Raw genomic sequence first — 16,635 nt, forward strand, 5'->3', positions numbered from 1 at the left:
TGAAGTGGAGAACCAAAACAATGACGTGTAATAAAAAGATCAATGAAATACAAGTCATTTGATCAGTCGCAATTTATGGTGTTGAATATTGGCCAGCCATACGGGGGCTGGAGAACTGTCTCAGGGTCATGCAGATGAGGATGCAGCGTTATATACTGGGTGTTACCCTACTTCACCAAACCACCAATGGCAGCATCCATTGGCGATATAAAGTGGTACTAATCGTCAACAACTTCTGTGAATCTTATGTTCTTTGAGCCAATGACAGCTTTGCATAAAGGAGACAAATAAGTGTACAGTTGGGGGGGGGCAGCAGACAAAAGAACAGTGTTGGCAGACACACTTCACCAGGACTTGAAAATCACTGGTGTGCACTCCGATCAGGCATATAACCGAAGGAAATTGAAGGACAAATAACATCTGCAGATCATGTAATATGATATGGAACTACAAGAAGAAGAACAAACAATTGTTAACAAATAATAAATTCAAACTGTGTTTTCTTTTTTTTTTTTAACATAAATAATAAAAGTTCCAATGAAAGTTTAAAAGATATAATAAAATAGAAGTAAACAAAATACAACTATATTTATTTTGTAAAAAGGGTGTTTTTTATAATAATTAGTGAAAAAAAAACAAGCTGAGCATGCAGGGTCCCTCTCCATGAGAGAAAAATTTATTTTCACCATGACTAATATTTGTGCAAAATTTTGAAAATTCCAAGATATGATTATTGAAAAAAAGTGCGAACGGACAAATGGGAGTCAATTACTAGGTCCAATCCCTCCTTCGTCAGAGGACCAAAAGGACATTAAAATTGTACAGTTTTGTCATGAAAAACATACCATGCTAATGTCCATCGAAAGCTCAGATAAGCATATTCCCACTGAAACTTAAGGAAGTATTATGCCTGGGAACAGTTTTGTCGGAAAACAACCTAAGTGGGAAGTTGGATAGTAAGATGCTTGCTTTTTTTTTCTTTTTTTTTTTTTAATTTTTTATTCAGAAAAATTGCTACATGGAAAATGCATGTGTTTTGTTTAAATGAATATACACATGCTAATCTAATATATAAAATTAAGTCAGTTTCTTCATCGTTTCTTTTTCATCAATAGCTTTCTTTTTATAAAATCAATATTTGATCCAAGTAAATCACTACTTCTCGTGGATCATTGCAGCATATTCCTATTTACTTTCCTTCCCACAAGAGTAACGTTAGACTCAAGGTTGATTTTTAATGTGGGGGGGAAAATTCAGCTCCTCCAAAAGGGCAACTCTGAATTGGAGCAAAAATTAAAATTGACTCTATCGAAAACACTTTTCTTATTCACTATCTGAAGACGGAATAGACTAAGTGGAGCATCAGACCTGATACTACACTATGTTCCTTGTTAAGAAAAAAATGAACAGCTATTTTTATACATTTTATATATATTTTTATATCTATAAAAAAATCTCGAGCAACATATCTGTCTGTGGCAATTTATATTGAAACGTAACTTTTTTAAAAATCAACCTTTCTACGGTATATAATACTAAAAAAGAAAATAAAATTATACAGCTAATGTAACGATTAAATGACAGCATAATTAATTTAATTAAAATTTGTAAAAATCCGATTTGATAATACATGAGAAAGACGGCAATACGAAAGTTATTTTTTAAATATATGTTATTTCATACTTTATCTATCCCATCGTTAAAAAGGGGGGAAAAAAAAAACATTTTTTTTTTTTTGTACTTGGAGGGGAGGGGTTACCGCTTATGAAGGCCCGGATGCCATTCTAGGATAAAGGTTAATAAATTTTAGGTAGATGGTGAGCCAACATGACCAGTAATGGTAGGGTTTGGTTATTTACATTACACTTGAAAATTACCATGTTATAGTCAGCTGGGAAGCAGCCCCACGGTATTGTGTTCCACAGACGGACACATACTTGTGGGATTTAAATTTAAAAAATTTGTAAGATTTCCTGTCAATTTTATTGCAAACTCAAAGAGGAATAATAAATAAGTAAATAAATAAAACTATTATTCAGATTATTATTTGCATCTTGGTAGTTATTTTCACGTTTCAGCTGATATAACCTCCACAAACTCAGGAATATGAACTCATTATTTAATCCCTTAAAAGTATATGGTCTTCATTCCGTCAGTCAGGACCAAGTAAAAGTTTTTATTAATATCATTCTAAATCTTAATTATTATTTATGGTCAAGGCTGATAGAATGGGAATAATATGCCTCTGTGGATTAAATAAAAGGTTCACTTGGAAATTCTATACCGGTAATATACAGCGTAATAATGCTGACACATTGGATCTCATTAGATCACATAAGTTAAACAACATGGAGCCTGGTTAGTACCAATTGGGTGACCATTTGGCAATACCAGGTGCTGTATGTAGGCGAATGTAGAATCTGCCTTGCAAAGACTGTAAAATCTAACATTGTTATCTCATTTGACAGGGGATATACAAGCGACTGGGTACTTGCTTGTGAATTTGATATTACCATGAAACTTCCTCCTTTGGAGCAAGTCGGTTCAACCCGCTTAGAGCGAGTACTGCATTGGTTTGGTTTGATAAAGGTTTCTGAGTTTGCAGAAGTTACACTGGCCGAAACCAAGATGAGAATAGTAGTCAAAAAAAAAAAAAAAAAAAAGATACAAAATGAGAAACAAACACTTACCAGGCTGAGTATGTTGAAGTCGAGTCATCTTTTGATGATCTATTATTAATTTTTATCCAGAGAAAATATGTTCTTTAGCAAGATCAAGTCATACAAAACGTTAAAATAAAAAAAACTTTTCAAAACGTTTCCCTTTGTACATATATATGTATATCTTTCTCCAGACAAACAAAACGCATTACATTCAACTGTCCTACTGCGCTCTCTCTCTCTCTCTCTCTCTCTCTCTCTCCCTCCCTCCCTCCCTCCCTATAAAATAACAAGCCAAGAAAAGTGTCCACTAAAGAGGTGAATAATGAATAAATAAATTAGCTCACCAGAAATTACAAAGTCAAAGGATTAAACTCCAAGGATTGAGTAATACTTATTAAGCAAGTGATCAACAGAAAATTGACAATAGTTATTGATAAATAAATAAATAAATAAATAAAATAACGCCTACTTGACTACAGAATTGGGTTACAGTTCAACCGATTGTCAGAGCAATAAGTCTGGCTTGAATTTTAATTATTAACTAATTGTATCTTCTCGGCGCTGTCTGGGAGTCTAATTTTCATATTTATTACACTTTTTGTAACTTTTTTTTTCATATTAAGTAGGATTAGGATTTTAAAAGTTAAATTTAATTATTACGGTAGTGTTTCGTCGTTAAATTATTAATTGAACCAAATTGTTAGAAAACTATAATTTGTCAAGGTTATGTTTTAATTTCTATTTATAAAAAAAAAATTTATACATGATGATTTGCTGATAAATTCTATTTATCGCTAGCATTAACTTTCCATTCAACAATTTAAATTCCTTCCAAATTTTAAAGAATCACAAAGTAATTAATTTTTTTTAATTTATTAATAAACCATTAAAATTGCTGATTTGTTAACGATAAAAGTTTTTGCGTTCAATTCTTTTTTAGTCACAGAAATTATCTAAAGTAAAACTCAGATATGTTTTTCTTCTACTGGTATTACTTGCAAACAAAATAAACTAAAAATCTAAGATTAATTTTTAGCTGTTCAAAAATTATTTGAAATATTCTAAATGTTTTGCTTATCTGGTCATAGCTATAAGAAAAAAAAAAAAAACACGCATTTTTGCATATGTGTAGTTCAAGTATGTCATCTACTTTTTCTTTCCGCCTTGCTGTTTTTAACATTTTGTTTACTTTTTCTCCCACCCCCCACTACTAATTTGGAACAATGTAGTAATTGGTAAAATATGTCAATCAGCCAATCAAAACGCTTGAAATATGAATTAATACTAGTGAATCGGGGGGGGGGGGAAGTCTACACAATTATAGATATATGAATAAATATTAAGCTCTTATTGTTTTTATATTTTGTTAATAATCAATCACTCTGCTGGGGTTTTTCCCCCACTAAGCTTATATATATATATATATATATATATATATATATATATATATATATATATACACACATCAAATTGAATTTGCCAAAAAATATTTAACAAAGCAAAGTGAAATGTTGGTGCATGCATATATTGTGTAAAGTGATGTTGGAAAAAAAATTAAAAAAATAAATAAAAGATAACAAAACAAACATGCTTATAAAATAAATCTATATATATAAAAGCGAAAATGTGTGTATGTATGTATGTATGTATGTTTGTTTGTATGTATGTATGTGTGTGTGTTTGTATGTCTCGCAAAAACTTTCGACACGGGTCATCGATTTTTACGAGATCGGTATCATTTTAAAGTTCCAACCTTCGCCCGACAAATATCGAAAAATTGGCCAAAAACATTAATTTCTTCATCCTAAAATCATCAGTTTTCTACAGGGAGGGTGTAGCAAAAACCGTCCTCTCATGACAAGTTCGCTTCTACGCATGCGCCATATGACGTCAGAACATGATTTACTTTAAATATGAAAAAAAAAAAAAAAAGCGACACAATTTCGTTGATGTCGTCTTAGCTCAGTTGCTTAGAGCACGGGATCATTATCTAAAGGTTTTGGTTTCGAGATGTCTTTGGTGTGAAATGTCTTCTTTTTTTTTTTTTTTGATTTTTTAAATTTTAATATTGAAACGGTTATTTAAGCCATTTTTCACGTGTTTTTTTTTTTTTTTTTGGTTTTTATTTTTCAGATTTTTTAACAAAGTTTTAATGTTCGTTTTTCTGTTTCGCGTTTTCTTTTTTTGTTTTTCCGATTTTTACATTTAACATCGTTTATTTGCCTTACGTTAGTTTTTTTGTGTTTTTTTTTTAAATATTTACTTCGTTTATTCTTATGTTTTGATTAACACCCCCCCCCCCAACCCCGCCCGGGCACACACACACCTCGAAACACCCGGGCAACGCCGGGTACCCCCTGCTAGTAAATAAATAAAAACAAATAAAGAAAGCTGATGTGGAAGGGAGTCACAGTTGGGAATTACGAGTAGGGAGTTTACAATTTTTGCAGAAGTTGATGTCTTTTAGAGTTTTTAAGCTGAAAAATTGATGATTAGTACTATTTGGATTGTTCAAACTACTATTCTGACTTTGGTTGTTAAATTTATAATTAAGTAAAAACTGTAGATAAAAGAACAGTGAAGACTAAACCATATCAAAGAAGAACATATATTAGCTAACAGTGGGCTCCAAAGTAGACCAAGTGTAGAAATGAAATACAATATAGGAACCAATAATTATAAATAGATTAGAACAGCATTAAGACAATTGCAATACAAGTTATGGTAATTATGCAAGTAAAATTATATAAATAGAAAAAAAAAAACTAAATTCGACAGTAATAATTAGTAGTGTTGGGACGATTAATCGGAATCGGAAAAATCGGAATATTTAAGGATATCGGAATCGGTATCAGAAAATTTTTTACCGATTTTCTGATGCCAAAACGATTCTTTTAATTGTCCTTTTTATTTGACTTTGTTTAAAACAAAATCTTCCATTGCTGGTAATAATGATAAAATAACAAATATATATTGATTTTAAACTACCAGTGAAGCTAAAATCGATAGATTTTCCCCCACAAATATATTTTTACGTTTAGGAAAATATCTGCACATTTAACATGTGTTTTTCTACGATAATCAGAGAAAAATACAGCTATATAGTTAAATATCTAGAGATTTACAAAGAATCGGAATCAGAATCGATAATTGTATCAGAATCAGGAATTAGTGTGGAATCGGTGATTGTATCGGAATCGGGAAAAATATTGGAATCGTCCCTTCACTAATAATTAGTAATACTACATATTTAGACACGATTAAGTTTAATGCTCCCAAAATCCATATTAGAATTGCTAACATAGACATAGCCTAATGGTTGAAAGTGTTGCTTAACGATCAGTTCTAAGTGAGTTTTCGGGAGGTTGAAGGTTTGAGCTTTACTACAGACAATAATGACTAACAATAACATAAATTAGCACTAAAATCTACCCTTGTGTATTCAATAAAGCATCCAGGTTCTTCTAGAAAAATTACCAAGTTTGAAAAGGTGCTGAAACGTTCATATAACAAGTAAGATGAGGATAGTAGTCCGAATAATCCAAATTGGTGTTATGTCTTTTTATTCTCTACACCGGAAGTGCGTGGTTTTGTTTTTGTGTTGTTTTTCAAAGTGACTTTGGAATTATTTTTTAAAAAAATAAAGAAAAAAAAAAAATTTGTTTGTCTTCCCACTGTTGACAAAAAGTAAACAAAAGAAACAAGAAGAGAAAATATAAGTAGAGGCATGCAGAAATAATTCCATTGAGTGCAACAAAAGAAACAAAAAAAGCGAACACTTATAATAATAATTATAATAATAATGAATGAGACAAAGTCACAAGATGCACAAGATTTCAAATCGGGGTGAAAAAAAAAAATGTAAATTTCAAAAACATTTAATATAAGCACAGCTACCTGGCATTGCCCGAAGTCATGAACAAAAAAATAGAAGAGTTAAAAAGTTTGTGTAACATCATTTTTTTAAAAACTTCTCTCTCTCTCTCTCTCTCTCTCTCTCTCTCTCTCTCTCTCTCTCTCTCTCTCTCTCTCTCTCTCTCTCTCTCTCTCTCTCTCTCTCTCTCTCTCTCTCTCCTAATTGCTATATCCCCTTCCCTTGCTTTCAACTGGAAAAAAAGTTGTTCATGAATTATTACATATAACAATACTACTAATAATACAGGAATATGCTTCCCTTTATATTACTTTAATCATATTATTATCAGTTATTTTTAAGATTAAGCACCTCTTTCTTTGTTCATAAAAAAGATGGACTATTCCTTTCATCCTTCAGGAATGGTAAAAATTGACACCATATATAACACAAAACGTGCCATCCTTTAAGCAGATATTTAAGTATGTATCAATTGTTTCTATCAGGCATTACCCTGTAGTATATTTACTTCCAATTTGTTTCGCCTTTTTTTTTTTTTTTTTTTTTTAACTATGTGTTTTTTTTTTTTCTCCCCAAGAAAGAGAAGTAAATCAGTAAAGTTACCTCTCTTTAAAATAAAAATAAAAAATATCGGCTATAAGAAAATAAATCCAACTGAATAAATCATTTTCTGGAAAAAATTAATTCAAATATTTTATTGTTCTTAACATGGACCATCTACCCCTGATAAAATGGCTATGACTGAAAAATAGATATGTGATACGGACGCTCAACATAAATCAATGAAAATCGTTTCAAAAATTTCATTTTCTGTATTTAAGACTTTGCGTAAACAGAGCTGGTTACTTCAGAATGTCATTCACAAAGAGTTGTTTTGTTGTCTATGACTCATTGGTATGGCTAGACATAGCAAGCATATTTACAAAAAAAAAAAAAAAAAAAAAATAGGTATTCATGAGTTGTTCGTTTTTCAGAATTTACTGACACCACCACCTTTTTGGGGATTGAATGTAATTATTATTTTTACTCCAAAATGTCATTACTTTCTTGTTGTTAGACAAGAATTATCTCCCTTTGAATAGACATTTTCAGTAACATCATAAACAGTGTTTTTTAGTATGAAAGTCTGTAATCTTATTCTACTCACGTGTGGAAAATTCAAAAAGAGACACTTCCTCTTTCTGGCATGACTTTCAAGGTGCATGGACGTTGTTTACTGCTGTCCTTCTGCGCCATATATAACTTGTTTCTTAAATACTGATCAAAGAACCAAACAACTGTCATACATTTTCTCCCATATCGTGTCTCTTTTGGAGACGAATTCAAGTCACATGACCAATAGATTTAAAAAGACCCAAACAGTTTTGTTATACATTTTCTCTGTGCTGTGTCACCACCGAATACAAATTTAATGTAAGTATAATTTACAGATTGTTTTCTATCGCACATATGCTCCTTTTTATTGCTTCTCTAGCCGTGTGTTTTTTGGGGTTTGATTGGAATGAAAAGGATTGTATTCTTTGTCTAATACTCATTTCTAAAGTAACTTAAGTGTACTGATTCTATATTACACGTATCTTAACCTCCTTTATGTTTGTCTTCGACAAACTAATAAATGTATATGCTATTAAATCCAAGTTTCTTTCTATTCTTCTTTTTCAACACACGTGTGCATTATTGCTGACAGCACACAAAGAATACTGATCATGCACATGGAGATGTTTTTCAGGTGATCAGTTGATGCATTCTACATATTTTACATGAGCAATAACGTTCAAAATGTAAAGAAAAAAAAAGAACTCAATGTTAAGGATCAATGTGTAGCATCTGTTCTGTCCTCAATCAGTATAGAAATCATTCTTGACTGGAGCAATTTTTATTTTTGTGCAATTAGATATCTGTCCACATAAAAAATTGACCTTGTGTGTAACTTCGTTCTCATGAAGGAGTATATAAACAGAGATTTCTGCAGAAAAATAAACAGTTTTCTTGTCATGCTGAGACATTTTTCTGCATTTTTTTTTTAATGAAAAAAACTGGTATAATCAGGTTTTGATTATATAAAATTTGGCAACTAAAACTGAATATTCTTTATATTAGAAACTAGCAGATGTACCTAGCGTTACTCGGGCAAAATTGTAACATTTCTATTAAAGCTTCTATCTCTTTATCATCTCTCTCTGTCTCTCTTTCCCCTTAGCGTCCCTCTTCTTCTACCCACATCCTCTTTTATCTCCACCCAGCTCATTCTTCTTGCTGGATATACACACAGATAATTGTTTTTTTAGAGATTCCTTGGGAAATGAGTTGACATAAGGGAATTAACTCCTTGATAAATAAATCAGACTTACTCCCCTTTAGTTAGTACATAATTTGGCTGGAAAATGTACACCAATTAAAAATCAAAGGAGTAATTTTTTTCATAAATTTTAGATATTCATCCAAGGCAACTCTAATGAAGAAAATATGAACTTTGTGGGTGTTTCTTTTTAATTTTTTTTAGTTTTAGCTGCACATACAAACATACACACACACTCTATATTGTAGATAGATACAAATATATAATTAGCAACAGATTAAAACTTACAGAATTCTTAATTTAACACTTGTACATAACTGTTACACAGATACACACATATGTATAGAACACTATGCTGAGAATTGAATAAATTATTTTCTTATCATCTTCACACCTATGATGACATTCATTCAACCAACAGTCTCAATTAAAAAAAAAAAAAGACACGATTTGAAATGACATCCAATAATAACAGATGCAAAAATAAAAATAAATTCTCATCAAAATCCTTAATTTTTCTTGGAAGATGACATTTATCTTTAAGTACTGGTGATTTAAAACATATATTAAAAAAATTGAAACTTTAAGTTTATATCTAACTAGCTGGGGTGCATGGCGTTGCCTGGGTGTTTGTATGTATGTGTGTAGGAAAAAAAAAGTTTTGGTAGGCAGGTAGGCTTGAACCTGAAGCCTTAAGGCGGAAAAGAAAGTGAAAGAAAATGTGACATTTTACCGCGAGGCAAAGAGGACAGAGGAAGCAAGAATCGTTGAAATTAAACGATTAAAAAATTAAGTGAATGAGTTGACACAGGTGCATTTAACAATGTCAAACATCACACAGTTAACTTTGGCTGCAAGCCAGTTTCTGCACATTTGTTTCCCCAAGATGTTGGGGAAAACCAGCTCCCCATAAAAAGGGGAGTGTCCAAATGAGTAGCAATTGTCTGATATGACAGGGGTTTCCCACATTGATCAAATCTTATTGCTTTCTGGACGTCTCTGGGAAGAGTGCTAGGGAAACACAATTTCTTCGAATACTTTTGCTTTATTTATACAAAAAACACAAACAAACACGCGAGAAGACAGAATAGTGGGAATTTTATTAAATAAAGTCGCTCAAATAAAAAGATACACGAAGTCCATTCGCAAATCGTAGATATTATAATCTAGGGAGTATATAAAAAGTTCTAACAAATGATATCCCCTTGCCATCTCTCCCCAGAAAAAACCTTTGCCAGACATACAAAAAAAGTGCACACACTAACACACATTTTTGCTTTTATATTATAGATACCTCGTCACAGCATTTAACACATATATTCTTACATATAATCACAATGATTCAAGCAAGCTACAATGTTCACAAATATATTTAAGTAATAAATACAATCATATATCTAACATATAAAGTTATCTTGTCGAATTTTAAAAGTGGGATCTAAATAGCAATAAACCTGATATTAAACTCTGATTCTGACTTAAGAATTTTCATCTGCTATTGCGGTACGATATTATTAGCACTATAATAATGTATTTCACTACAGTTTATTTAAAAAATTATGAGTTCCATCTGCACAACCGGTAATATGAAAATATTTCTCAATTATGACTGAAAAATCAAAATCAGCAAAAAAAAAAACATTTTTAATTGAAGAATATTAAAAAGAAAAATGTTGTCTCCCTTACAATTAAAACTTTACATCTTTTTCTAAAAACACCCATCTAGCTGAAACCACTGTCATTAATTTTCCCCACTCTTTATTTGTGGCTAAATCAAAACGTTGATTCCATGAACAAAGCTTCTTTCTTAGAACTGCACGCCTGTGGAACTCTCTTCCATTAGCCCGTTTCCCAGCTGACTATAACTTGGTGGTCTTCAAGTCCAACATAAACAAATTCTTAATGAGCTGCCCCCCATTAAGTAATCCAATTTACCAAATTTCCATTACTAACGATTACTACAATATTATCCCATTGACTACTGTACACTCTATAACCTTTATCCTCGAGTGGCCTCTGGGCCTTGATAAGTGGTGACTCCTATGTAAAAAAAAAAAAAGTTTTAAAAACTTTTTACAAACAAATAAAAATTATAACATTGCATCCCAAGCAATCTTAAATAAGTATGAGTATTTTTTTTTTTTTTTTTTTTACATAAAAGTAAATATAGTTTTATATTTGTTGATGGAAAAAAATGTTATTTAGAAAACAAATGTTCAGTTTTCGTTTGAGAACGTGTGACATTTTTTTCAATGACATCAAATACGATTTCATGCTAATCTCATTCTTTTGTATCTCCCCTAGTGAGTTGAGTTTCGAGTTTAGAATTTGGTCCTGAAAAATATAGTATTTATTTTAAGACCTGCCATGTCAAAAGAATGTGGGTCAATTCTGAATTGTTATAAATAGTTTCTTTTTTTTTTTGTATTTAGTTATTATCATCATATTTGATTTAACATCTGTTTTACATGTTGTCATGTACCGTGTAGCTTTTAGGAATTGATTTTCAAACAAACCTATTTCTACTCAGATTTATCTACGTTTCTCTTAAATTGATTTTCATCATGCCCTCCCATGTTTTCCTTGGCTTTCCTTAACTGATCCTACTACCTCAACTGTTCTATCTCTACTAACCCAAGTAATCTCATCCATTCTTCAGTGTGACCAAACTAACGTAGTCTCATGTAATTATTTCCTTATACTGTCTAGATTTAATCTTTCTCTAAGGTTATCAGATCTAAATTACACATATCACTGTCATATCATTTCTCTCCATGCCACACACATCCTCAAAGCTAACTGGCCAGGTTTCACTTCTATACATCATCACACTGTGTAGATATGTCTGATAGACTCTTCTATTATTTGATATAGACGAAAAAAAACAAAAAAATACGAGATTGATACAAATAAAAACGCATACGAGATAGACGTATGAGGAGGAGAAGTTTTAGTTCTGCTGGGTTTTGTATTTAGGAAAATGGTTAACTGACATTTAATTTGCATCATAAAAAAACATGAATAACAATTAAGAAAAGCAGTTACAAAGTTTCCACAGTTGTACAATTTCTGCTAATGCGTCTAGACAAGAATTTCTTCTGAGAGAAATACTAATTCAATAAAACTGTTTTCCAGTTAACAGACCAGATGACAATAGAAAATTATTGGATAGTTAATTATGATCTCAACTGGAAAAGCAAGAAAGCGTTCAAAATCTATTTTCGTATATATCTAAGATACGTCTGATTATACAGGTCTCTACATTGCGAGTGAAACAGTCGCATTTGAAAGTGATTTTTCAAAGTGGCAACTAGAAATAATGAAATGCTAATCTTTTGGCGATTGCATTTCTTTCACTGACAATCTTCCAAAGCTCACTACTGAGTGAAAAACATCTTTTTCAACTTTTCTTTTTTTATAAAACGAACAAAGTTAAATTATTTAAACAATAAAAGTTTAATAGAACAATATACTCTTTTTTTTTTTTTAACGAAGACTATTTGAAAAAGTATCTGAAGTAATTATACCTTCAAGTATCAATATAAAATTTGTTGTATATTTAGAATTACACTTATTAAAAAAAAAAACACAAAATATCTTCATGATGTATATACTCGTCACAGAACTAAAATGTCATATTCTAAAAATCATGTAGCTTTAGCTAGTAACTTTTCTATTTGGTTAGTAAACGAAAATATTTAGTTGTGAAAGGTTGACTAAAGATAAATTAAGATAATGTAATGTTCTTTGTGTAAACAAATGGAACTTCCAGCATGTTTATCATTTGTAATTTCACATAGCAGCAACCAAATGGCATAGAGGTTAGAAATGCTGACTGTCAATCAGGGTGTCGAGTTTTGATCCCAGCTTCAGACAGGAGCTGTGATACAGCAAAACAGTTTATCAGTGGATGACACACAAACACACATAAGTGGGTAGATTATGGTCTTTAGTAAGGGACTAAATAGTTGCCATTTAGCATAAAGCATAGCTCTTTGTAAAAGAATTGAGATCTCTGGGCAGTTGGTAATGCAAATATATAAATACAATTGTCTCTTATTTTTATGGCAAGCATAATAGCATATAAGAATTCTGACTTAATAAAACAGTTGGGTTTTGAATCTCAGTTTGAAAGACTTGCTATGCCTGGACACGCTGAAGAACCATGATCTGATAAAACAATTATGTGTGGATTTATATATATATATATATATATATATATATATATATATATATATATAGTCTTTGAAGTTTTTAACATTTGAAACCACACAAAAAATTATTTTTTATCATTCATTAAAAAAAAAAAAAAAAAAAAAAAAAACATCTAGTCAGTAAGTCATTTAATCACCTGCAATCACTGCATCAACTCTCAAATTTACTATAATACCAATTTTTATATTTTTTAAGGGATCATCAGTTGTTTACCATGAAACACTGTTTCGGGGATTTAAAAACAAAACAGTGTATTACATCATGGCTCCCCAGCAGTGTTGATCAAACACCACCACCCTTAATCTTAGGAAGAAGACAAGTTACAAAAATTTTTTTTTTTTTTTTTTTTTTCCCCAATTTCCTATTCTTAATTGTAATTACTAACCTTTTCATATATATATATATATATACACACACACATTTACTGGTAGTATTACTCATGTTATATGAAAAGCGTAGCACAAAAAATTGATATTCAAGAACAGATGATCCAATATACAATTGGAAATAAATAAATAAAGACATAAGTGTGACATTAATTTCTGAAATTCCAATTGATATATATATATATATTCTTTTGGTGATTCATTAAGATGGTGAACATAACGGCCTTCATGTAGCTTACTTGCTTTAGATATATTTTGATACTATGACTAAGTTCTAGTTATGTATTGAACACTGTTGAATAAATACTGCAAATCCATACACAATATATTGTATCACTTTATTATTTGTGTATAGATATGAATCTTGTTTGGAATCCTATTAGGTGGATGGTAAAGCACTGCAACACCTTTCTTATAGCTATGCTGGCTGCGACCATATTGGCTTGCCTTTCTGTCAGTCTTTGTCTGCAACGCCGAGATGAGGATCCTGGTAACTGGGCAAACATAGATCTCCTTATCACCTACTCAGGCCTACATCTGAATAGGCAACCAGCTTAAATTGTATAACCACAGAAGATGCTGCAGTGCACCAGACTAGATGCAGATTGCCATGAGACAGAAGATTGCCATCATGGGTATATTATTCAATTCTTTACATCAGCAAATTTAATGTTTTGCATCTTGTTTCTTTTAAAACCATAGGAATTCCATCGGCCTTAAATATGAATGAACTACTGGCATGCAGACATTTAATGTTTTCTCTTCAGATATATATATGACAGATCTCGATTTGTTAAGAGTTATGAATTCGGCTTAGGACTTTTGCTACCTCAGTTGAATTACATTTTGAATATTTTTCTTGATTGTTCAATGGTTCTTTTGAAGATCTTTTGCCATTTGAAGTGAAGACTTTACTAATTTTCTTTATTATGTTTTTCATCACTTGTTAGTTCTTTTGTGCAAGCTATTGAGCTTAATTTTAGCGCTTACAAATAACCTCTACATATTAAAGCTATATATCTATAAAAGTGAACGTGTCTGTGTGTCTGTCTGTGTACATTTCCCTATGCAATAACTGTCAATTTTTAGTCTACAGACTCGAAATTTGATATACAGGGTACTGTGATTTGTGAAAATCTTTCTGATCAGTTTTTGGCGAGAAATTTGGCTGTTATGGGGTTAAAGTTCAACGAGTTGACCTTTGAGAACTCTACCAAACTCCTCCGACAATTTTGGGTCTAAACACTTGAAATTTTAGATATAGGTTCCTTGGACATGGATCTAACTTAATAACTTGATTTGAGCCCAAAACAATTAATGTTAACGGGTCATAATAGGGATCAAAGTTTAAAAAAATTGACCGTTTTTTTTTTGTTTTTTGCTAAGCATACACCTCCAAACACCTGGGCAACGCCGGGCACCCATGCTAGTATACAATAATTACAAAAGTTTATTAAATTTCTGTTTGAAATTTAAACAAATGAAAAGGTTATTTTTTATAATTATAACAAACTGTATACTCAAAATATATTACGTCATTAGATATTATATATACATTTTTTTTTTACTCATGTTCACCCCTTACAAAGCATATCGCCACTTGGACGTAAGGGGCTACTATTTGGAGCCATGTATAGGAAAGATTAATAAGATGTTTGTTCATATTACATTTAAACTTCTGCATATCAGTACAGCCAGGGAAGTAGGCAGCAGGAAAGGAATTCCAAAGTCTAGCTGTTCGAGGGAAGACACTATTAGGGTTCCTACAATAAGAGTTTATTTTTTATTCTCATGATTTTGCGAATTTTAAAAGATCTCCATTTCTTTTTATTGACATTTTTTCTTCATCATATCATTTTTATTCGAATGAAAAAAATAAAAATTCGCCAACTGTTCCCCCCCCCCCCGAAGAACACATAAATGATGAGTTGTTTGATGAATTTCCACTTTCAACGAAACACGTGTAAGACATGCATTAACATATATATAAAATCCTATGAGTATAAAATAAATGCATCTGGTTTTGGAATGATTAACCACTATATGCGATTTTCCCCATTCTCTATGTGTGCTTAAATCTAAACGCAGATTCCATGAACAAAGCTTCTTTCCCTACAACTGCCTGCCTGTAGAACACTGTTCCGCTTTCCTGCTTCCCGGTTCAATACAAATCCAATATCACCCTACATTCTGAAGAAGATGGGAGAACAGTAGTCCAAATAATGAGAATAATAGAATCCTCATCTAAAAAATTCAGAAACATAGAACCTTGTATTCATTTCTTTACCTTTTTATAATATTGATAGTTACATCATAATTAAATCAAGTGACATCAAGGTCGGAAAGCGAGATTGAGAAGTCAGCGGCACCCTGACCTGCATATTTTTCGGTAAGGGCGCCTCAGGCGATTAGCAATGAACTAAGCCCTTCTCAAAGAGAGAAGGCAAAGCCTGAGAGTGATGGATGTGAAGTGGATAACAACATAGACTCTTGGTCTCCAGGCCAAGATCAAAGTGTAGTATCTGTTCTGATACTACACTTCAATTTTTTGTTCTCATTTAGTGGAGGAGAAATCCTTCACGACTGAGACAATTTTTAATTTTTGTTCCTTTTATCAACATTAAAAAACGACCCTGGTGCCTAACTCTGCTCTCGTGGGGAGGTAAAGTAAATAGGAACAACATTGACTGTCTATGCCACATGCAAGTCCAGGTAATTCCATATAATCACTTAACTTACAGATGTTGGAAACCTTCATGTGGTCCCCCCTTTAAGTACCTGATTCTAGAAAGAATTAGGAAAACTAATGCCAACAACAGAATAAAAGCAAAAAAGTTGTACCATGCTGATTCATATAAATTTAGCTTTTATAGAATGTCAGTCACAATTCAAAGCAGCTAAAAGTAATAATTATATGCAATTATTTGAATTGCACCATATTTCCGAAAGTTAAAACCTTAAAATAATAACTTTAAAAGAAAGTGTGTGGAGGGGGTAGGAGATAGCGATTTTTTTTCTTTTTTAAATAGCTTTAGTGTCAGGAATCATATTTTACCCCAGTTGACTTCACAGCTCCATGATATACAGTCTAAAGTCAGCAAATTTTGAAGGAGTTACAGTTTTTTTTTTTGTTAAAAGAAAAAAAAAAAAAAAAAATGACTCCAAAATTTTATTTTTTTTTCAACCAACTTACCTACC

General features: G+C 31.5%; 1 protein-coding gene across 6 annotated transcripts in view; it reads right to left on the reverse strand.

Annotated features, from left to right (window-relative positions):
- Positions 1-16,635, reverse strand: part of LOC145260440 (ras-related protein Rab-4B) — a 235,647-nt gene that overhangs the window by 134,558 nt on the left and 84,454 nt on the right. Inside the window, exon 1 of one of the 6 annotated variants that reach the window (XM_080118450.1) lies at positions 2,691-2,924. The exons of 4 other annotated variants lie outside the window; for them this stretch is intronic. In XM_080118450.1, coding sequence (XP_079974576.1) covers positions 2,691-2,718 — 28 coding nt within the window. In that variant the 5' untranslated portion in view covers positions 2,719-2,924. Of the gene's footprint in view, positions 1-2,690; positions 2,925-16,635 lie in introns of those variants that run through there. One more of the 6 variants, XM_080118454.1, reaches the window with a different exon arrangement.

Source organism: Euprymna scolopes, chromosome 36 (assembly GCF_053919585.1).
Source record: "Euprymna scolopes isolate OS-2025 chromosome 36, ASM5391958v1, whole genome shotgun sequence".
In the NCBI taxonomy this organism is placed as follows: Eukaryota; Metazoa; Mollusca; class Cephalopoda; order Sepiida; family Sepiolidae; genus Euprymna; species Euprymna scolopes.